Source organism: Mesoplodon mirus (assembly GCF_964341445.2).
Source record: "Mesoplodon mirus genome assembly, chromosome: 3".
In the NCBI taxonomy this organism is placed as follows: domain Eukaryota; kingdom Metazoa; phylum Chordata; class Mammalia; order Artiodactyla; family Ziphiidae; genus Mesoplodon; species Mesoplodon mirus.
Genome location: NC_138978.1, coordinates 161,706,045 through 161,724,791, shown reverse-complemented (window position 1 = coordinate 161,724,791; position 18,747 = coordinate 161,706,045). Strand labels below are relative to the sequence as shown.

Here is an 18,747-nt window from a genome sequence, read left to right as displayed (position 1 = left end):
CCGGGTGGAGAGCCTGAGAGGGATCAGTGGTTAGTAGAGAGGGGCGGGGCGGGAGACGGGGGCGGCGGGGCAAGGCAGGCTTACGCAGGGGGAGGAAGTGCGTCCACGCAGCGTTTTATAAAACGAGGAGGAACTCACAGGAAGCTAAGGGAAAGGACGCTCAGCCACGGAAAGTAAACAGCATGTGAAAAGGTATGGATTTCTCCCGAGTCTGCTCTCTGCCCCTCCGGTGGCAGTGTAACGGTATGCTATGTGTCCAGACCTCGCTTCGCACAGGTAGGCACCTGACACTGCGACAACACGGTGCAGAAAGTGGCACCAACTTTAACCTCAGGCGTGACGTCAAATTCTTAGGATGACGGGAGCGGGGTGGGGTGGGATGGCAAGTTCCGAAGCCTCCAGCCGAAACCGCGGGCCCGGTGCTCGCCAGGCAGGCCTTGGAGGCCAGGGCGCCCCGACGCTGATTGGTTTTGTGTGTGTGTGTTTTTTCAGGGGCGCCTCTTCTCGGTGGCGGAGGGGCAAGTGGGAGGCGAGAGCGCGTCTCCTTGGCAGGGTGCGGCCGGGTGCCCCCGGCGTGGGGACCGAGGTGTGTCGCGGGACAGCGACCAGGGGGCGACTGTGCGGGCTACTACCCGGCGCCCACCGCGCCCTCCCCTCGAGGCTACTTTGTTCCTCGGGTGTCGCGGGCAAGTCGGGTCGGCCGGGTGGGGCTCTGCGCCTGCCGCATCCTCCCCGCCCCTCCGCTGACCCGGAGGCCCACGCCGCGCCGGCAGGAGGCTGGGGCCGGTCTGCGCTCCAGGCCGCCTGCCTCGTTCAGCGCCCGCCCGCGTCTCCGCGCCTCCGCGCCTCCGGCTGCTTGTCTCGGCGGGGCCAGGGATGCGGCCGGGCGCTGCCCCCTTGGGCGCGTCCAGCCGGGCGCAGGCGCGCTCACAGCCGCAGGAGGGTTGGAGCCTGGAGTTTGACGGGGCCGGGTTCTTGGGGGTTTTACACGCCCCTCACCCTGCACACCCAGGACGCTTGGCTCGGCGCCCGGGGCGAGCCAAGGGCCGGAAGACGACCCTCAGTTTAGCCTCGAGGAACGCACCGTTGGGGGCGGTGGGGGGGAGAGGGCAGCCTGGAGAGTTGCACGGAGCGCGCGCCCGGCTCTAAGAAGGCGGTGGTGGCGGCGCGCCGAGCGCGGCGCGGGGGACGAGCTGGAGCCGGCGGGAGGGGCAGCGAGGCGACGCAGGGGCGGGCACGCGTGGCGGGGCGCAGGAATGGGGACCCGGTGCGCGCAGTGCCCCGAGGGCTGTCGCGTGGAGGAACAGCAGGCACCGCTCGAATTTTGGAAATCAAGGTGAACCTGGGAATTCCGGGACGCGCAGGCGCTGCGCCGTCTCCCACTCTGCTCTGCCTGCTCAAGTATTCCAGAGCTCTGCTGGGGACATAATGGTCACAATCCTGAATGTTTACGGCGACGCTTGGAGGGGGGGACTACTTATCTCCGTGTTACAAACTAGGAGTCCGAAACTCCGGGGTTAAATTACTTATCCAAGGTGTGATCCAAGGTCATACAGCAAGTAATTAGCGGAGGGAGGATTTGAACCCGACCCTCTGCAACTCCCCGCCTGCATCCATGCACCTTCCTGGGACCCTGTGGGGTCACCTCCGTCGGAGGCCCTCGAGCAGCTCGCGAGGCCCGGCTCCGCAGTGACCTTCACCATGACGGCGTGGGGGGCTTGGCTCGGGTTTTGCTTCAGGGAAATGGAGCTGGCGCTCCCACCTCCCCGCGGGGGGAGACGAGTGGGGCGGGCAAATCATTTTACAGAACAGTGTTTTCCTAACTGCAGGCACAACCACTAGTGGGTCACAAAATCTATCTTTTAAAGAAAGACCAACATTAAAAAATAATAGGGCCTCCTCGCACAAGGCAAGGGTAGGTATTGTGTGGGAAACGCTTCTTTTAGACCTGTGTGTCTTGAGTTGTAATCTGAAGTGTGTTCTGGCCATGCTCTGAGGGTGGCATAGAACAGGCCCTGGGGCTGAGGCGGGGAGGCTGGCCCCTCCATTCTGCCCTCAGGGCCCAGCGCTGCCCAACTTGGAAGCTGCTGAAACCTGGCCTCGGGGCTGGTGTGAATGCACCTGGCCCCTGGGGGGAAGAAGCCTCCTTGCTCCTACATCCCTGTCATCTAGAGGAGGCCTGTGCCCTGGGGGTGGAATGCAGTGACTGGACTGGACTTCCTGGTCCTCCAAGCTGGCCTCTGGCAGCAGGAGTCCCACGTGAACATTTATTGGTTTGAGCTTCAGTTGTTGGTTTCTTGGTTCCACCACACCCCAACTCCATGCATTCATTCATCCACCCATTCATTTAGCTTATTTGTGTGCCTATGTTGGAGCTATCTACCCCTTGTCCACCCACCGACCCCAGACAGCCTTCAAAAATGTCAGAGGTGCCTGCCCTGGGAAGCATTCCCTGACACTGATGCTGAAAACTTGTGCACCAGTGCCGAATGGAATCTCGGAGACAAGAGTTTTGAGTGAAGTAGAAAAGAACAGCTTTATTGCTTTGCCAGGCAAAGGGGGACACAGCAGGCTTGTGCCTTGAAAACTGTGTGTCCCAATCCAGGAGGATTTGGTGAGGAGTTTTATAGCAATGGTTCAAGGGTGGGGTTGCTGATAAGATTAGGGTGTGTGCAGGGCCTGCACTCCTTTAATCTGGTCTCGGGTAATCTCCTGGTTCCTTTAGTCTGGCCTCAGGGCGTCTTCTCTGGAATGAAGAATGCTAACATCTTCCATTTGTTGGGGGTGTTTTAGTTCTGTAAAGAGCTCAAAGATATTGTTATGTGTATCCTTTGAGACTAACCAGGACCCTGCCCCAAGGCTGCACTGTTGTTTCTTGGCTGCTCCTCCCTTGTCTCTGCATCCCCTCCCCTCTCTGATTAGCAGCTGTTCGAATCTGCTCTTTGGAACTCAGGGAAGGTCATGAAGGCTGGAGTCTGTTCCCTACAAACAAGAAATGGGGGACAGAAAAGCTTCTGTGCCCAGGAGCCCCACAGGATCCTGCTCAGTTTCAACACCTGCATGCTGTGGCTCCCTCCCCTTAGCTCCCGTAGAATCTGGTACCAAGGGCTCTTCACTGTGGTTCTTTTCCCATAGAACTGCTTGTTTATCCTCCACCAAACTTACCTGGCAACAATTGGACTTCCCTGGCTAATCTGCCCAACCTATTTCCCACCCCAAGTCCCCAGGCTGCCTCCAGAGCTATTGAAAAGGCTGGGCTGTCACCTGGTCCCCTTCCTTCCCTCCCTCCCCATCATCCTCTCTGAAGTTTTCCTTTTCCTGTAGAGCCAGAGCACCTGCTTAGAAATGGCAACAGCCTTCCTTGGCAGGCAGCTCTGCCCAGCTCTCTTAGGCTGCGGGTTTGGCTAGGTCGGAGTGCTGGGCCCTGAGGAAGGGGCTGCTGGGATTGGCTCTGACACTCTGCCCACGGCGCCAGGGCTTAACAGCTGTCCTGCCAGGCCTGGAGGGTATCGGGGCTCTCCTGTGGATGCTGGGCTGCCTGCTGGGCCCGCCTTTGTCTTGTCCTTCTGCAATCTGGACTCAGGCCCCAACTCACAGTGTGAAGCTGCCCTCGTGGGTTTGGCCAGATGCCGGCCACCGGGGAGAGACCTGCCCTGCCCTTGCGATGCCCATATACCCTGGGTGGAGGCAGCTACAGCTGTGCAAAGAGACAAACCCGTGTGCCAAGGGCTACAATGGGAGCCCCAGGCAGGAGGCCCCATTGCACCTGGTGAGCAGAAAAGCTTCCCAGGAGAGCCAGCCCCAGGCTCACTAGCCTCCCTCCAGCTCTGTGTTATCTCAGGAACAAGGAGTGCTGGCAGCCCCGGGAACTCACAGCAGCCTTCAGATGCCACAGCTTTCGCATCCTGTGCTCCCCAGACTGTCTCCAGGCTTTTCTGAGTTTATATAATGTTTGCCTCACTTATTTTTTGCACATTTCCAGCCAAATAAACAAAAGCTCCAGAACATTTCATCAGCAAGGCTGAACTGCTTGATTGAGGTCCTTGACCAGATTTCTTGAACTCTACGGTAGGCTTACAGGGTCCGAATTACGGTCTAGTCCAAGGTGGCTGGTGTCCATCATTATCTTCAGCACTTCTAGTTCAGTGCTTTCATCCGCTGCTAACTTGTGCTGCAGGTTATTTGATCCCTCTTCCTCTCCTCAGCTTTACTCTACCGTTTCTCTGGTTAGAACAATGGCTTGCTGAAAGAAACACCTGCTTGCTACCCCTGAAACCTGGATGGTGACTTTTCAGGGAGGCTGCATAATGGTCCAGTCAGAGCTGGGTTCCCATTCTGACTCTACCACTTACTGATTGTAACCTTGGGCAAATTCCTGAATTGCTCCATGCCTTAGTTTTCAGGTATAAAATGGGCCTCAACAGTATTCCCCTTGGGACTTACCTGGTGGCGCAGTGGTTAAGAATCCGCCTGCCAATGCAGGGGACACGGGTTCGAGCCCTGGTCTGGGAAGATCCCACATGCCTGCAGAGCAATTAAGCCCATGCGCCACAACTACTGAGCCTGCACTCTAGAGTCCATGAGCCACAACTACTGAGCCCACGTGCCATAACTACTGAAGCCCTGTGCAGCTAGAGCCCATGCTCTGCAACAAGAGAAGCCACTGCAATGAGAAGCCCCTGCACTGCAATGAAGAGAAGCCCCCGCTCGCCACAACTAGAGAAAGCCCACACACAGCAATGAAGACCCAAGGCAGCCAAAAATAAATAAGTAAACTTGTAGAAACAAACAAAACCAAAAAAAAGTGTTTCCCTCATGGGGTTGTGAGAATAAACAAAAAAGTGTTTTACTTCCTCAACATGTCCTTAAGGCCTTGGTCAAAGACCTGCTGGCACATCAGATTCTCATCAAATATTGGCCAGAAGTATTAGCTTTATTAGCTACCAATGAGATATAAAGATTGAAAAATTTGCTTCTGGAAGAGTTGACGACCCCTTCCCAAAGGCCAGCCAATCCCGTGAGCTTTTGTGAATGAAGACGAAGTATTTAACGGTGTCCCTAAGGGAGGACGGAGAACGGGAGGGAGGAAGCGGCAGCGCAGAGGTCAGGGAGGCTGGCCTTGCGAGTACACGTCCAAGCCCAAGGCGGCTTCCGGAGCCCATCACTCCCTCCCTGAGAGGTAGTGGCGGGGACGTTTGTGCTCAGGCTCTGCCTGCGCCAAACAGGAGCCACTGCTGCGTTCTGGCTGTCGGCATCCTGGAGTGGGGGCCCTGTTCCCAGACAACTGACACCCCGATGTTCCAAGGATGGGGGCGCACTGACTTAAAACGTGTCCTCTTGGACAGTGAAAACATTGTGATGGCACGGATGGGTCTTCCCGTCCTGTGAGTTCTGTTTTTGCCTCGGGCCTCGGCCTCATCTTTTAACACTTCCAACAAGAGTTGTGTGTGAGACTTGCAGCCAGTGGGACCTTGGGAACAACAGCACTCTTGCTCAGCCGTGGGGATGCGCTTCTCCCCTTGTCCACGCCACGTGGTCCACGTTGCCCCCTGGGGTACAGGGAGGTGATCGGCTTTTATGAGGAGATACGTGGAACCATTTCCTCCCCCTGAAATACTCACCGTAACTCTCAAAATAAGCACTCACTCCTCTGTCGAGGCCGGTTGGTATGTTGATTCGCCTCCGCCCCTTCTGGCTATTAGGGGGACATCAGGCTGAGGAAGCACTGCTGGGCCAATTTCTGTGTGAGGCAGCGGGGGCAGTATGTGGTCCAGTGGATGGACCTTGAGAAACTACTTGTTTCCCAATTTCCCCATGTGCAGATTTGAGATAATATGAGAAGAAGAAACCTCTCTGGTTCACACAGCCATTTCCAGTTTTATATGTGTTAACAGCAAGTACTTAGAACAGTGCCTGGCACACAGAAGGCGCTCAGTCAGTCTGAGCAAGGATGATGGTGGCAAAAGGAATGATGAAGATCCCTGCCCTGAAGGAGCTCACGTAGCCTGGTCGCCTTGTCCCACAGAGCTACCAACTGGGATGGGCACTATCCTTGCTGGTTAACACTTCAGCAAGAGGGAAATACGGGGCTCAGTTCCTCTGCGTTCTAGTCTCTCTGCTCCCCCAGGTGTCTCATTCCAACTGAAACTGTGTCGTATGATATTGTAAAGGAATAGTGTGGCTGCTTGGGGGTTTAAGAATTCATATAACGTGCTCAGCCAGCGAAAACAGTTTAGAATTCACATCTTCCACCAGGCACAAACTTTTCCCACCCCAGACATATGCACGTATCCATGTTTACTAGTGGGGATGGAAGGGGGGGAGGGAGCTGTGTTTCCGTATGAAAAGAACTAAAAATAAAAACCAACCAAATCAAAAACCAGGACAAAGTTCATGGTCTCTCCATTTCTCTTTAATACTGAACAGTAGTCTTTATACAGTTGTAACATGATTTCAAGAGTAGAAGAAACATTACTGATAAACTTCAGGGTGTAAAAATATCACTTCTAAGGATGGCTAGTTGAGGCTTTCTAAACACAAGTTTTTTTTTTTTTTTAAGTTTTCAAGTTTATAGGGTCATCAAATTTTGTTTAATGTCAGGATTACAATGAAGGCCATGAAGCTGTTTTATTTTACAGGGGTGGTTTACTGCAGCCTAAATTCCACAGTGCAGAAGCAGTGGTTCTCACACCTGACTGTGCATCAGAATCTCCTGGAGGGCTTGTTAAACAGCCCACTCACCCCACCCCAGTCTGTGAGTCTGGGGCGGGGCCCGCGAATCTGCATTTCTAGCAAGTTACCAGGGGATGCCACCACCGCTGGTCCCACACCACACTTGGAGACCCACTGCATACAGGAAGCCCCACAGCGGGGCTGTAAACTGCTGGCACCAGGGCTCTGGCACTGTTCTCGTGTTGGGGGGTGCGGGGAGAAAGCACCATCTGGAAATCACCACGGCGTTTGCATTTCTAATCCTTGATCTCACTTCTTTTGTTTGTACCTTCTAGTTAATTAAAAATAAAACGTCGTAAGGTTATTTATCCTTGAAAGAAAAAAACAATGGTTTAGTCCTGCTGGGCACTGCCACGTATTACACACTCTGTTTTTAATTACATTAATTTTTTACTACAAATGAACCAGTGAAAGCTTACTTCCACTTACAAAAACCAAATCCATCATCATTTACAGCTTGCTTTCTTTGGCCCTTTCCGGGTTTCCAGGCCACCCCCCAACCCTGAGCGTTCTCCCAGCCTGAGTCAGCCAGGACGTCGTAGCGTGGCACTTAAAGCAGTTCCAATAACTTATTAATGGGACACCTGCCTGGCCTCTCCTCACCTCGCACAGACAACAGGGCACAGACGCACTATCTTCCTGAGGATTAGGACGGCTGTCTCTCCCGGAACCGACTGTGGCGTCACAATTCCCATTCAGTAGCAGGGTCTCGGCCAGAACCTACTTTCTGCAGAGCAAGAAAGAACCGCCCTGAACTTGGTCCCACCCCGGGGCTGACGGAAGGCTGGGCTGGAGTGGAGTGCTGGGCTGCCGCCAGGGAACAGGCTCAAGAGCTGTGGTCAGCGGACAGCAAAGCCAGGTGGTCTTATTTCTAACACCCCTGGATAATCAAGTGGCTTCCAGGTTTGATAACTCATAACCTTTAAAGAAACAAAAAAGGTAAAATATACTTTCTCACAAAGTGTCTGGCTGTAGCTGGCAAACCAGGACCATGAAATGTTCATGTGAAACCCCAGCAGTAGGGCAGGTGATTGGACAATCACTGTCTAAGCACAGCTCCCATCTGCACGGCCTCGGGGAAGGACACTTCTGGACAAAGGTCACATCAGAAGGAAGACAGCGCCAACACATTAGTTTATGTCAGAGGGAAACCAAGTTCTTTTTCTTTTTTCCTCACCTCCCCAAGCTTCTGTCCTAGTAAAGAGACTATAATATCATATAATAAAGAACTTTCAACGCATGGAGATCACAGCAACGTGACCAGAGCGCCAGTGGTTGTCCAAAAGCAAAAGACATCAAGTGGCTGGGCTGAGGGGGGAGCGTGACAAGCCACTACCAGCCTACATCATGTCACTGAGGTCAGCTTGGTCCAGACGGGGTGCAGGCTCCCCGGTGCCAAGTCTGGATGGCAAGCCACCCAATGACTCCTATGTCTGCTGCGGGAGCTGAAAGTGTTTCAACTCAAACAAGAGGACTACTGAGCTAAGTGACCACAAGTCCTTCTGAGGCTACCGTCAGGGACGCTAACACCCCAGAAGTCTGCTAGCTTGGAGCTTCGGCCCCAGCCTGGGGGACCCGGCACCCGGCTTCAGTCTCCAGGTTCACAGCAGTGCTGTCCTAGGCTCTGAAGGGCTGTCCTCTCTACTAAGAATTCTCCTGGGGTTCTGGATTCGACAGCAGCCTCCGTGTGTTTTATCAGGCAGACATGGTGGGGCGGCATCCATGTTTTATAGACAACAGACAGACACAGGCCTTGCAAGACAGGAGCTCCTTGTTTTCAGCACAAGCATATTCTGGAAAGGATGGGAGCTGGGTACGGGCAGCTGGGCAGGACAGAGTCTTACCTCCTCCTGCCAGGGCAGCCCGGGAGCTAAGCTGCCCCTCGAGCAGGAACAGGGGCCCTGGAGGAAGAGGCTGCTGCACCTGACGGCCCCTCGGGGCCCTGCCCCGGGCCCTGTCCTCGTGTCCTGACTGTGGTCGGGGACAGTGCCACCTGACTGCGGGGCTGAGGACCCTCTGGCTTCACCTTCTCTCTGCTCTTGATCGACAAAGAACAGTCTTCAAAAAAAAAAAAAAAAATCTTAAAAAACCTGGGAGTGGAAGAAATGCCAACGAGAGTTAGACGAAGAGGGATCACTGGCGGTACTGCGTTCCGTATTTTAGAACTTCAGCTTTCCAGACAGTCCGAATTTTGTTTTGTTTACAAATTTGTCCTGTGTACAAGGTAACGCCAAATGGTCCAAATTCCAGAGTGGGAAAGCAACTCCTATTTATCAGTTGTTTTGAGATCTTCAAATGCTATGAGTTCTCTAGAAAGGTGGTAATGGTCTCACTTGACAGGGAAATTACCAAAAGAGAAATCTTGGCTGTGCCACCTTCACTTACAGAAGGTAAAACACTTAGCAGAGACAGATTTCTGCTGGAGTTAAGACTACATTTTTCTTCGCAGCCCTTAATCTCACGAGGTGAGAAGGAGTGGAAGTTGCCAAGTTGTTGGCTACCAGACCCATCAGTCTGTTTAACTCTGGCTAAAAGCAGAGAATAATGGGCAAGTTACCAAGTTTCTCCCCCCGCTCTGGCGTGAAGATCCTCATGTAACATACATGCTGTGACTTCCAATTGCCACACAGTAGCGGCACACAGAGCGCATTGTGATTTTTCACAGTTCTCACAAAGACGAGATCAAAAATCAGGACTAAAAACTAAAGGTATTTCGGTTTTCCAGCTGGAGTGCCACTCTGGCAAACGCTCTCCGTGGTTCATTCCCCCATTCTACACCCCACCTCACCAAACCAGTGGATGAGAAATGCTCTTCCAATAAACAGAAATCGAGCTCTTTCTGTTATCCGCCATATTCTGCCAGTTTTTTTTAGCAATGACGAGTATAGCGCGAAGAACAGAGGCTGAAGGAGGGAAAAAGCCCCACAGCTACAGGAAGTGCCTCTAAGCCTTGTAGGGGTGTCGCGGGCATCCACTCCGCCCCCCCCGCCAAATCCACCACTCAGGGTCAGGGGACCACTTGCAAGGAACCCAAAGCATCAGGATCACTGATGAGGAAACCTAAGCCCCTGGCATGCTCTCTCTGCCAGTCTGGAGTCTGACTGGGCGGTGGGCGTGGTCTTCAAGTGAACACTGGTCTGTAGTGACTGCTCAGTCCTGGTACAACAGGGTGGGTCCCAGGATCAGGCCACGTAGGCCGGAGGTTACACCGCGGGCCAAGCGGCGCTGACAAACATGTGAAGAGGCGGCCTATCGGAGAATGGCTCCTCCGAGGCCAGAAAGAGCCGTGGCCCTACAGGAAGAATGCCGTAGCGACGGGATTTTAAGCAATTTTTCTTTCTAAACAGATTCCTCTTCGGCTTCAGCCCAGTCTGGTCTACAATAGCCACTGTTTAGCAAACACCTTAAATCAGCGAACCTACCGACTCTAAATATCCCCACACATTTAGTAATTAAGCCTCGGCGTCACAAAACTTGGTCCCTGAAGCCTGGGGAGAATCTTACTCACCAATGACCAGCGTGTTCCCAACAGGCCCTGCTGACACACGTCAGTTTCAAGGGGGTGCGGTAAATCTGGTAACACCCAGATAATGGCATGGCGTTTAAACAGGGCAATCCTGTAATTCATCAAGAAGCCGGCTGCTTCGTGTCATGTGGAAAGTGGGGATTACAGTACTGAGACAAGGTCCACGTGGATATTTAAAAAGACGTGTATATTTTAATGCAAATCTAAGGACCAGCCCTGTCCTCAGTTTGTAGAAGACTATCTTAACAAAGTCTCAAAACTCTGTAAAACAAATAATCTAGTATCCTACACCTGAAGCCCTTTGTAATAATCACTTTTTTCCCTAATTTGAAAAGAAATAACTTATATATCACATAGAGTTGAATGTAAACGTGGATGTCAATCACCCTTTTAGTTTTATAAACCTGCTTTTAGCTTTCATCAACAGGCAGATTTCCTTACCTACCATGATATAATACCCTTCTTTAAAAAATTGTTACAAATATTTATTAAAAAGTGCAATTCAAAGGTTAGCTAGGCAAGTACATCATTACAAACCACATACACACACACACACACACACAGGGAAAACAAAAGCCCAACACAAACAAAACAAGATACAAAACAAGAAAAAAAAGTTAGCGTGCTGAGGAGTGGGCCCCAAGAGATGGGGAGATGGAAGTCAAAGCTAGAACTCTACCCAGATGTTGCTGTGCTTCCCAAGTGCAAAAAAGATAGTGAGGAGAGACATGCAGCCTCCACTTGCCAAGTGCTGGCTCTAGGTTCAGCTGCTACTTCAATATTAGGTTTTCATCAGGGAGGTTATAAAAATATCCTATATACATGTGTACACTGCAGGCATTTTAAAGGTCATCAGAAGCTTGAAGGGTATAGTGTCTCAGCAGTTTCAGCTACTAAAACCCAATTGAAGTGTCTGTCATTTAAATTTGGATTGGCTCAGTTATTTGAATGGATGATAAAATTGAATTGTCATCTCAGGGAAAAAGGAACCAAGTTCACCTACCCATCCTTGCAATCACTCACAGGGTAAGAAAAATCTGGTCCAGAACTAGTCTTTTTGACATTACAGTTTCTGAGTAAATGTAATCAATGTGCGCCCCTGCCCCCGCCAGCCCCCAAGGCAGAGTGCTGCAGGAATAAAATAACTGCCAATGACACCACCTCAGGATCTCAGGCCACTCACGTGAGCTGCTCATCTAAGGGTCACTCTAGAAATGCAACTTGCACCTCTAGGGAGGAAGGCGGTAGGATAGCGGCATGAATCCAGCAAGGGCCTGACCCTGGTGACCTCACCCGCCCTCTACAGCTGTGTCCTGCTGCCCTGTCCTCCCTTCAAGCCACAAGTTGCCAGCACCCCCAAAGCCCAGTGCTTTTCATTCTTTTCCATTGGTTATTCCTACCACAAAAAACTGTGCTCGGAGAAGCACCTTCACCCTAGCACTTATCCCTGAAAAACCAGTCACTGCATCTTCTGTCACAAAGTACTCCTGAGCCCTGTCCCCACTAACCGCCAGCTTTCAGGGGCAAAGGGACGCTGCCGCGACAGGATGTGAAACCCACCCAGGGGCCCGCATCCCCGATGGATGCCTCTGGATGGGCCAGCGTGTGCTGTCTGGCGGGGGAAGGGTCTGAGCGGGGGTTTGGGGGGGGAGCTGCCAAGACGGATGGAATGAGCAACAGCCAACATGAGCCGAGTCTGCGAATTTTTCTGGATTCCTCGAAGGCCCTCCAGGGGGAGCGAGGTCCAGGGGGGCAAAGCAGGGCCCGCTGTCCTCCGATGAGGGCCAGGGGGCACCAGGAGTGTGCAGTCGTCGACTTCCTCTTCCCGCCGGCCCTCCCCAAGCTGGGCTGAAGGACCTGTCTCCATGGTGGGGTCACGGAGAGAAAAGTCAGCGCAGGCTGTGTTTCCAGGCGAGGGACGCGAGGGGCGGGCACACCGTGCACTGCTTCTCCCTCTCCCCTCAGGTTCCTGTGCAGGAGGAAGCGAGCCGGGGGCCCCGCTGTCACAGCACTAAGAAGAGGATCAGCACGACCAAGAGGACCACGAAGAGGACAGCGATGGCACACCACTGGCGCCGATCTGGAAGGCAGGACACGAGGATCAGCTCTCCCGGGACTCAACGCCCCCCAAGATACAGTGACAGGAAACTTAAGGCAACACCTGGATGCAGACGGAATGGGCAGAGGCCCTGAACCTGCCCGGGCACCTGGGACTCTTAGCGCTGCTCTTCCTGGCCTGCACCGCACATGCATTCACAACCCTGCTCGTCCCCTGAAAGCCAGCCTTGTAACAAGTACCTGCTTTGTGTCTCAAGCCTCTAATTAAAATCTATGGATCACAGTTCTCTGCTGGCAGTTACCACGTCCCTGGAAAACGTGTTGGCATTGGTGTTACAGATCCAAGCTCGTTGGCTTTAATCTCCCACCAAAATCAAATCATTTAACTCAACAGTAATCATGTTCTTCTCTTAATGAACACAATGGAACGATAGAAAGGAGATGAAAGCTACTGCTGGTCACTTCAGGAAACAATGAGCTGAAAAAGCAAACTGCAGTGATCACGGGGTGATGAACTTCACACCACCCCTGGGCAAGATCACTTAACCAGTAACTGTGTTAGAGTAACTGACACAGCTTATCTATAAATAAAAGTGGGATGTCTTTTCTGAAGCTTTCTGCCCTACTCGCAGTTTAGGACAGGTGCAGTAAACAAAGTAGCCAGAATCCATCTAAATGTCGGAGAGCAAGGAGGCCCCGAGGGACAGGAGGGCCCACACAGGCTTCCGCCCACAATCCTGACTGCGTCCCCCTAACTCTCAGGGCTGCTGGGAAAACTACACAACACGAATACCCTTGCACACTCTGTGGGCCCACACTCGGGGCACAGGATGCTGTCTGTCGTCAGGATGCACCCTTCACTTGGGCAGATGTAGGAAGAGCAAGCCTCTCTCCACAGAGGAGCCCTGCTGTTTTGCACAAAGGGTCAGGCTGAGATAAAGCCTGTGACAATGCAGCTCAACTGCTGGAAGTAAGAGTTCCTTTTAAGTAGAAATATAAAGGTACATATACTGATTCACCAAAAGTTTATTTGAAAGCCTGCAGATTTTAGCACACCAGAGCTATTGAGAATCACATTATAAAAAGGTCTGAATCTAAGAAAATACACTGCAGAACTTTCCACAAAGCAATGCCAAGTCCACAAAACATGTACTGAAGTTACTTAAATGTCATGGACAGCAAAGTCTTAGAACCGGTCAAGAGAACTGCTACCAAACAGGAGTAAGTAAAGCAAGTCCCTTCCTAGTGGCTCATCCTGCTCTCCATCACACATGCTAGAAACTCACTAACTGGGGGTTAGGGTCAAGACCTCAAGGCCATCTGTTCCTTTTCTGAAACAAGACTAGTCCAAAAGGCGTGGGGAAGCAGAGCTGGCCTATAATAGTAATAGATAATAGATTAATAGGTTATAGTATTAATAGATAATAGTATTAATCTGTTTATCACTTCAGTGGTCCAGAAAACTCAAGTACCTAGCATTCTTTCATCTATTTTAAAATGTTTATGACAATTTAAAAGCCCTCTCATTAAAATGATTAGTCTATATTCTAGGATGATAGAGTCAAGGTAAATGCTTCCTAACAAGGCATCCTGCCATCTCAGGCCTGGATTTCCAATACTGAACCAGCTTCCCGTCAGCCTCTACCCAACCCTCCTCCCACCTCCACTCACTTTCTCTCCTGCAACTGCACTAAATGGGGGTTTTCATCAAGGAGGACAGCCATCACACAAGCTAGCACAACCCAGGAATGCTCTTTTAAATGCACTTTCCTCTGAAGTGTTAAGTTGCTTCTACGAAGCATGAACTGGGCAACCCCCCCACGGAGCTGTTACCCTAGCAGACTTCCCCCCAGAAGGGGCGGGTACTAACTACAAGGGCTTTTGTGACCTCAAGTGAATAGTCCTAACCAGCTTTTTGCAAGCTCAGGACCTGCCTCAGAAAGTCAGGGGGAACAAAGGGGACTCCACAGGTTTTTCCCCCTTCCCAGTATAGTCTCTTCCCCTAAAGAGAAAAGATGAACAACAGAATTTGGGAAAGTGAGGGGAAGAAAACCTTGGTATCCACACAAAAGAATATACTTTTTGAGGGTAGGAGAATGACAAGATGAGTCTCTCTTGGATCATTCAAAAATGTAAGCATGGCATCTTGGGTGATTTCTGCCCAGGAAGCGGCCAGCACTGGGTGGGGGGGCGGGGGGCAGAGGTCTCGCCTCTGCAGGGCTGTGGAGCGTGGGCGTTCAGTTACTGCCTAATCAAACTTCAGCGTGTCTTTTTGACACTCTTTCTTTATGCACAGGCTTGGTTGAAAAGCAGTGAACTTTCCTAAAAGTTATGGAGGAAAACAGAGACAAACACAAATTGCCTCGTTGTCAAATTGAAGCCAACACCACCAAGTAGGAGGCCCCGAGCAATCTCTGGGGAGCAAATAGAGATTAAAATGAGCCCCACCCCCAGGCAAGCTGTCCAAACCTAAGGGCCTTTCAGGCTAAAGGCTCTGTTTCCTGGCTCTCTTTCTTAGACAGACATAACTGAAGTTCTTACTTTGCTCCCCAAACTTTTCTTCTGGGAGAAAGTAGGAGAAGGCATAAGCAGGCCTAGTGCTATTTATACACACTGAAACACTTATCACAATGCAAGTACTTTTCTAAATTATTCATACCCAGAATGCTGGGGACAAGGACACAGTGCATCTTTGTTCAGCTGCTCTTCTCCAAACAAAACTGGTGCTGAAGTAGCTACTTGACTTTGCGACTAATACATAAACTAGTGAGAGATCTGGTTGAAATTGGTTATATAATACTTCAGTAAAACGCCTTTTTTTTTTTTTTTTTTTTTAAAGAGGGGTGGGGTGGAAGAGGAGAGAACAGAGGGAAGCAGGAAGAGGACTTTGCAAACCTCCCTCTAGGTGTGTGGAAGACGAACTAAGCTGGTGCCTGCCGCAGGCAATGAAGAGCCTGCTAGAAGCATGAAGATATTTGCCCCTGGAGAGAATGAAGGAAACCAGGAAGCTAGGAGTTCCCCTTTGTCTTGAATATAACAGGTCCTTTGCCCCCAGGGCCAACTTCCACCTGTCTTATCCTTTATTTTTTTTTTCAAACAAACATTTACTATGTACTAATACATGAGAGACACCATTAAACGCTTGTACACTAATTATTATTTCATTTAATCCTCACAATGACCTTGAAGAATGTCTCAGTTCCTCCCTTCACCCGGAGACTCCCACAAATAAAGGGAAAAAAAGATATTGGATTTTCTTTTGACTTAAAAAGGTATTATTTCTCATATAATAGGGAAGATGGGTTGTAGTAACAAAAAAATAGTCACTGGAAAACATCTTCCTACATAGTAACTAATTTGAAAAAATGTTGCTTCTTTATCCCCAGCCTGGTGCAAATTTGCTGGAACAGTTTACTACAAATTTCAATAAAAACAGTTTAAATGAGATCTGCAAGGCCATCTTATCCTGAAACGGTAGAGGTTTTTCTTTCAGTGAAAAGTCAGTCCAGGAGAAACAGTAACTGGCTCTTAATTCATTTTAAAATGAATTCCCTCTTTTGGCAAGGAAATAGGAAAAAAAAAAAGAAAAAGAAGGATTTTGTAATTGTAAAGAAAGTTACTCCACCGGAAGGAACGTCATCCGACACCATCAGCCTTGCACGGGGCGGACCACAAAGGCTCTTCCCAGGTGAAGGCCACGAGCAGGAGACAAAGCCCGTGCGTGCTCGTCTTCTACTCTGGCCCCAAAGCATGACAAACACGTGCCGGAGGAAAGGGATCTGAACGGGCACACCTGTGAGAGACCCCCTAGACTGTGTCTCTAGAATTTCCTAAGAATTCTTGAGCTTGAAAGCGCATACATACCACTGGTCATGTGAGATACTTTTGCAAGTTTCTTCATCACATTGTCCAGCCGAGACTGAGTGCTCTCCAACTCGTGAGAGAAATCATCCAACATACTAGAAAGACAAGCAGACGCAGGAGGCAGCTGGTCAGCACAGTCTCCAGATACACTGGCTATGGATCCGGGCCTCAGTTTTAGCAAATATCGAACAGGCAACGTTGGGGTCAAGCCCCCAGTCTTTTATCCTTAGGACAAGATATGTTTTTCTTTCTTTCTTTTTTTTTTTTTTTGCAGTACGCTGTTGTGGCCTCTTCCGTTGCGGAGCACAGGCTCCGGACGCGCAGGCTCAGCGGCCATGGCTCACGGGCCCAGCCGCTCTGCGGCATGTGGGATCTTCCCGGACCGGGGCACGAACCTGCGTTCTCTGCATTGGCAGGCGGACTCTCAACCACTGCGCCACCAGGGAAGCCCCAAGATATGTTTTTGATTTCAGAATTTTGGAAATTTAAAGAAGTAGTAAGTTACATACACTGTGTATTAGCCAGGCCCCCAGCAGGGTCTGGGACAGTCCCCATAATCAAACACACAAGTTAATATTTCTGCAAAGAAAACTGAGGAGTCATAGCTGCAGTCAGTTCAGGTTAGGTTTTTCTGTAACATGAGCTTGCTGAAAATTTTTTTTTAATTTTGAATTTCTTAGAGCTTTCTAGATTTCAGAATTGCAGATAAGGCCAGTGTGGACCTGACCATACAATAATACAAACTCAGCAGCAGTGCAGTGTAGCAGAAAGAACGCTGTGTGAAGCCAGACAACCAGGCTTTGCCGCTTGCTACCTTGGACAAGGGACCCTGTTTGCTTATCTGTAAAATGGGGCAATCCTATCAGTGCAGCTTTCCTGCCAGGATTCCTGTAATACACAAAGCACTTTACAGCAATGTGAGTTAAGAAATACACTTTGATCAAATAAGCACGTCCTTTAAGGCCCCCTGTGCTTTAGCATAAAGCTGGCGGCCTCAGGACTGAGTTCGTGACGGTGTGTGCGCCTCGTCTACACCCACAGAGAACAAGCTCACACTGGTTGCTGTCCAAGGTGCAGGTGGGAAAGAAGACACCAAAATACTTATACCAATGGTGTTTGTTTCATAAATTACTAAGCATTCCAGACTTTTCAACTTAAGATTAATATATGATTATCCTGAGGCTAGAATGTGACATACCAATTAGTACCGGAGGGCTTATTAACAAGGCTTTATTCCTCTGGCAGCATCAAGGGCAGCTAGAACTACTGGTCTTGGTCTGTGCCCACACGAGGCACCTGACAGCCCTGCAGGATTCTGGCAACCAACTCCTCATTAAGTCAATCATTAAATAAACTCCATGTTGACATTGAATAAACAAGCCTTTGTCCCTTACCTGAATTTTCAAATTAAAACATTTTTAGCTCATTTTAGATCCTGGTAGCATCTGGGCCCTGCAGCTGGCAGACCTATCCAGGCAGGGCCAAATGCTGAGCTACCTCTGTGTGCTGGGTAGGACTTTTCTTACTGAAGACAAAAACGGGTAAGTCATACAACCTCCAGCCCAAGTACACCCACTAACCACCCACTCACCAAGTTTCTAGCCCACCTCTAACTCAGCGCTGTCCAAAAGAAATACAATGTGAGTCACATATGCCACTTAATATTTTTTAGTAGCCACATTAAAAAAGGGGGGGGACTTAATTTTAATAACCTATTTAGCCCAATATACCTAAAAATTATCATTTTGACATGTAATTTTACATTTTATTCATACTAAGTCTTCAGAATCTGGTATGCATTTACACTCAGGGCCCTTCTCAGTTCAGGCTGGCCACATTTCACGTACTTGATGCTGGTGGCTATTGTATTGGACAGCACAGGTCTAAGTCCAAGACCTATGTTTTTTCCTTTTAATTTACTTACTATTTTTATTAGAGTTACACACATACACAGTTTGTAGAGCTAAACAGACCTACAAGGCCTCTTATAAAAAAAAAACAGTTGGGCTTCCCTGGTGGCGCAGTGGTTGAGAGTCCGCCTGCTGATGCAGGGGACACGGGTTCGTGCCCCAGTCTGGGAGGATCCCACATGCCGCGGAGCGGCTGGGCCCGTGAGCCATGGCTGCTGAGCCTGCGCGTCCGGAGCCTGTGCTCCGCAACGGGAGAGGCCACAACAGTTAGAGGCCCGCGTACCGGAAAATAAATAAATAAATAAATAAATTCCCTCTGTTCCTGTTCTAGTGGACTTTAGAGAAAGAGCAGAGATAAGAGGTTGTGTTCACTTCACCATCTGTAACCGGAAGTCTGGCAGGCTCTACCTCTACCTAACCAGGGAAACTGCTCAAATAATTAGTCCTTTCCCATCCCCACAATACACTTGAGGGTAATAATGCATTTTAGACAAATTAAACTGCATACCTAGATTCTTATTCTGCCAGCTTCCGACCTGGTCTCCCTGCTTCCAGTCTTTTCCACCGTGGTTCATCATCTAAACCACAGAACGATGGGCTCCCCCCAAACATAAACCTGACCACGGCATTACTAACACAACCTTCGCTGGGGCTGTG

The 18,747-nt window shown here is 50.3% G+C and overlaps 1 protein-coding gene across 2 annotated transcripts in view; it reads right to left on the bottom strand.

Moving 5' to 3' along the window:
• Window positions 1-6,390: 6,390 nt before the first annotated feature.
• The window catches only part of STX6 (syntaxin 6), a 45,899-nt gene continuing 33,542 nt past the window's right edge, over window positions 6,391-18,747 (bottom strand). Inside the window, exons 7-8 of one of the 2 annotated variants that reach the window (XM_082615786.1) lie at window positions 16,181-16,275; window positions 6,391-12,338 (exon numbers count right to left, since the gene is read on the bottom strand). In XM_082615786.1, the coding sequence (XP_082471912.1) occupies window positions 12,262-12,338; window positions 16,181-16,275 (172 nt within the window). In that variant the 3' untranslated portion in view covers window positions 6,391-12,261. The other variant, XM_082615787.1, reaches the window with a different exon arrangement.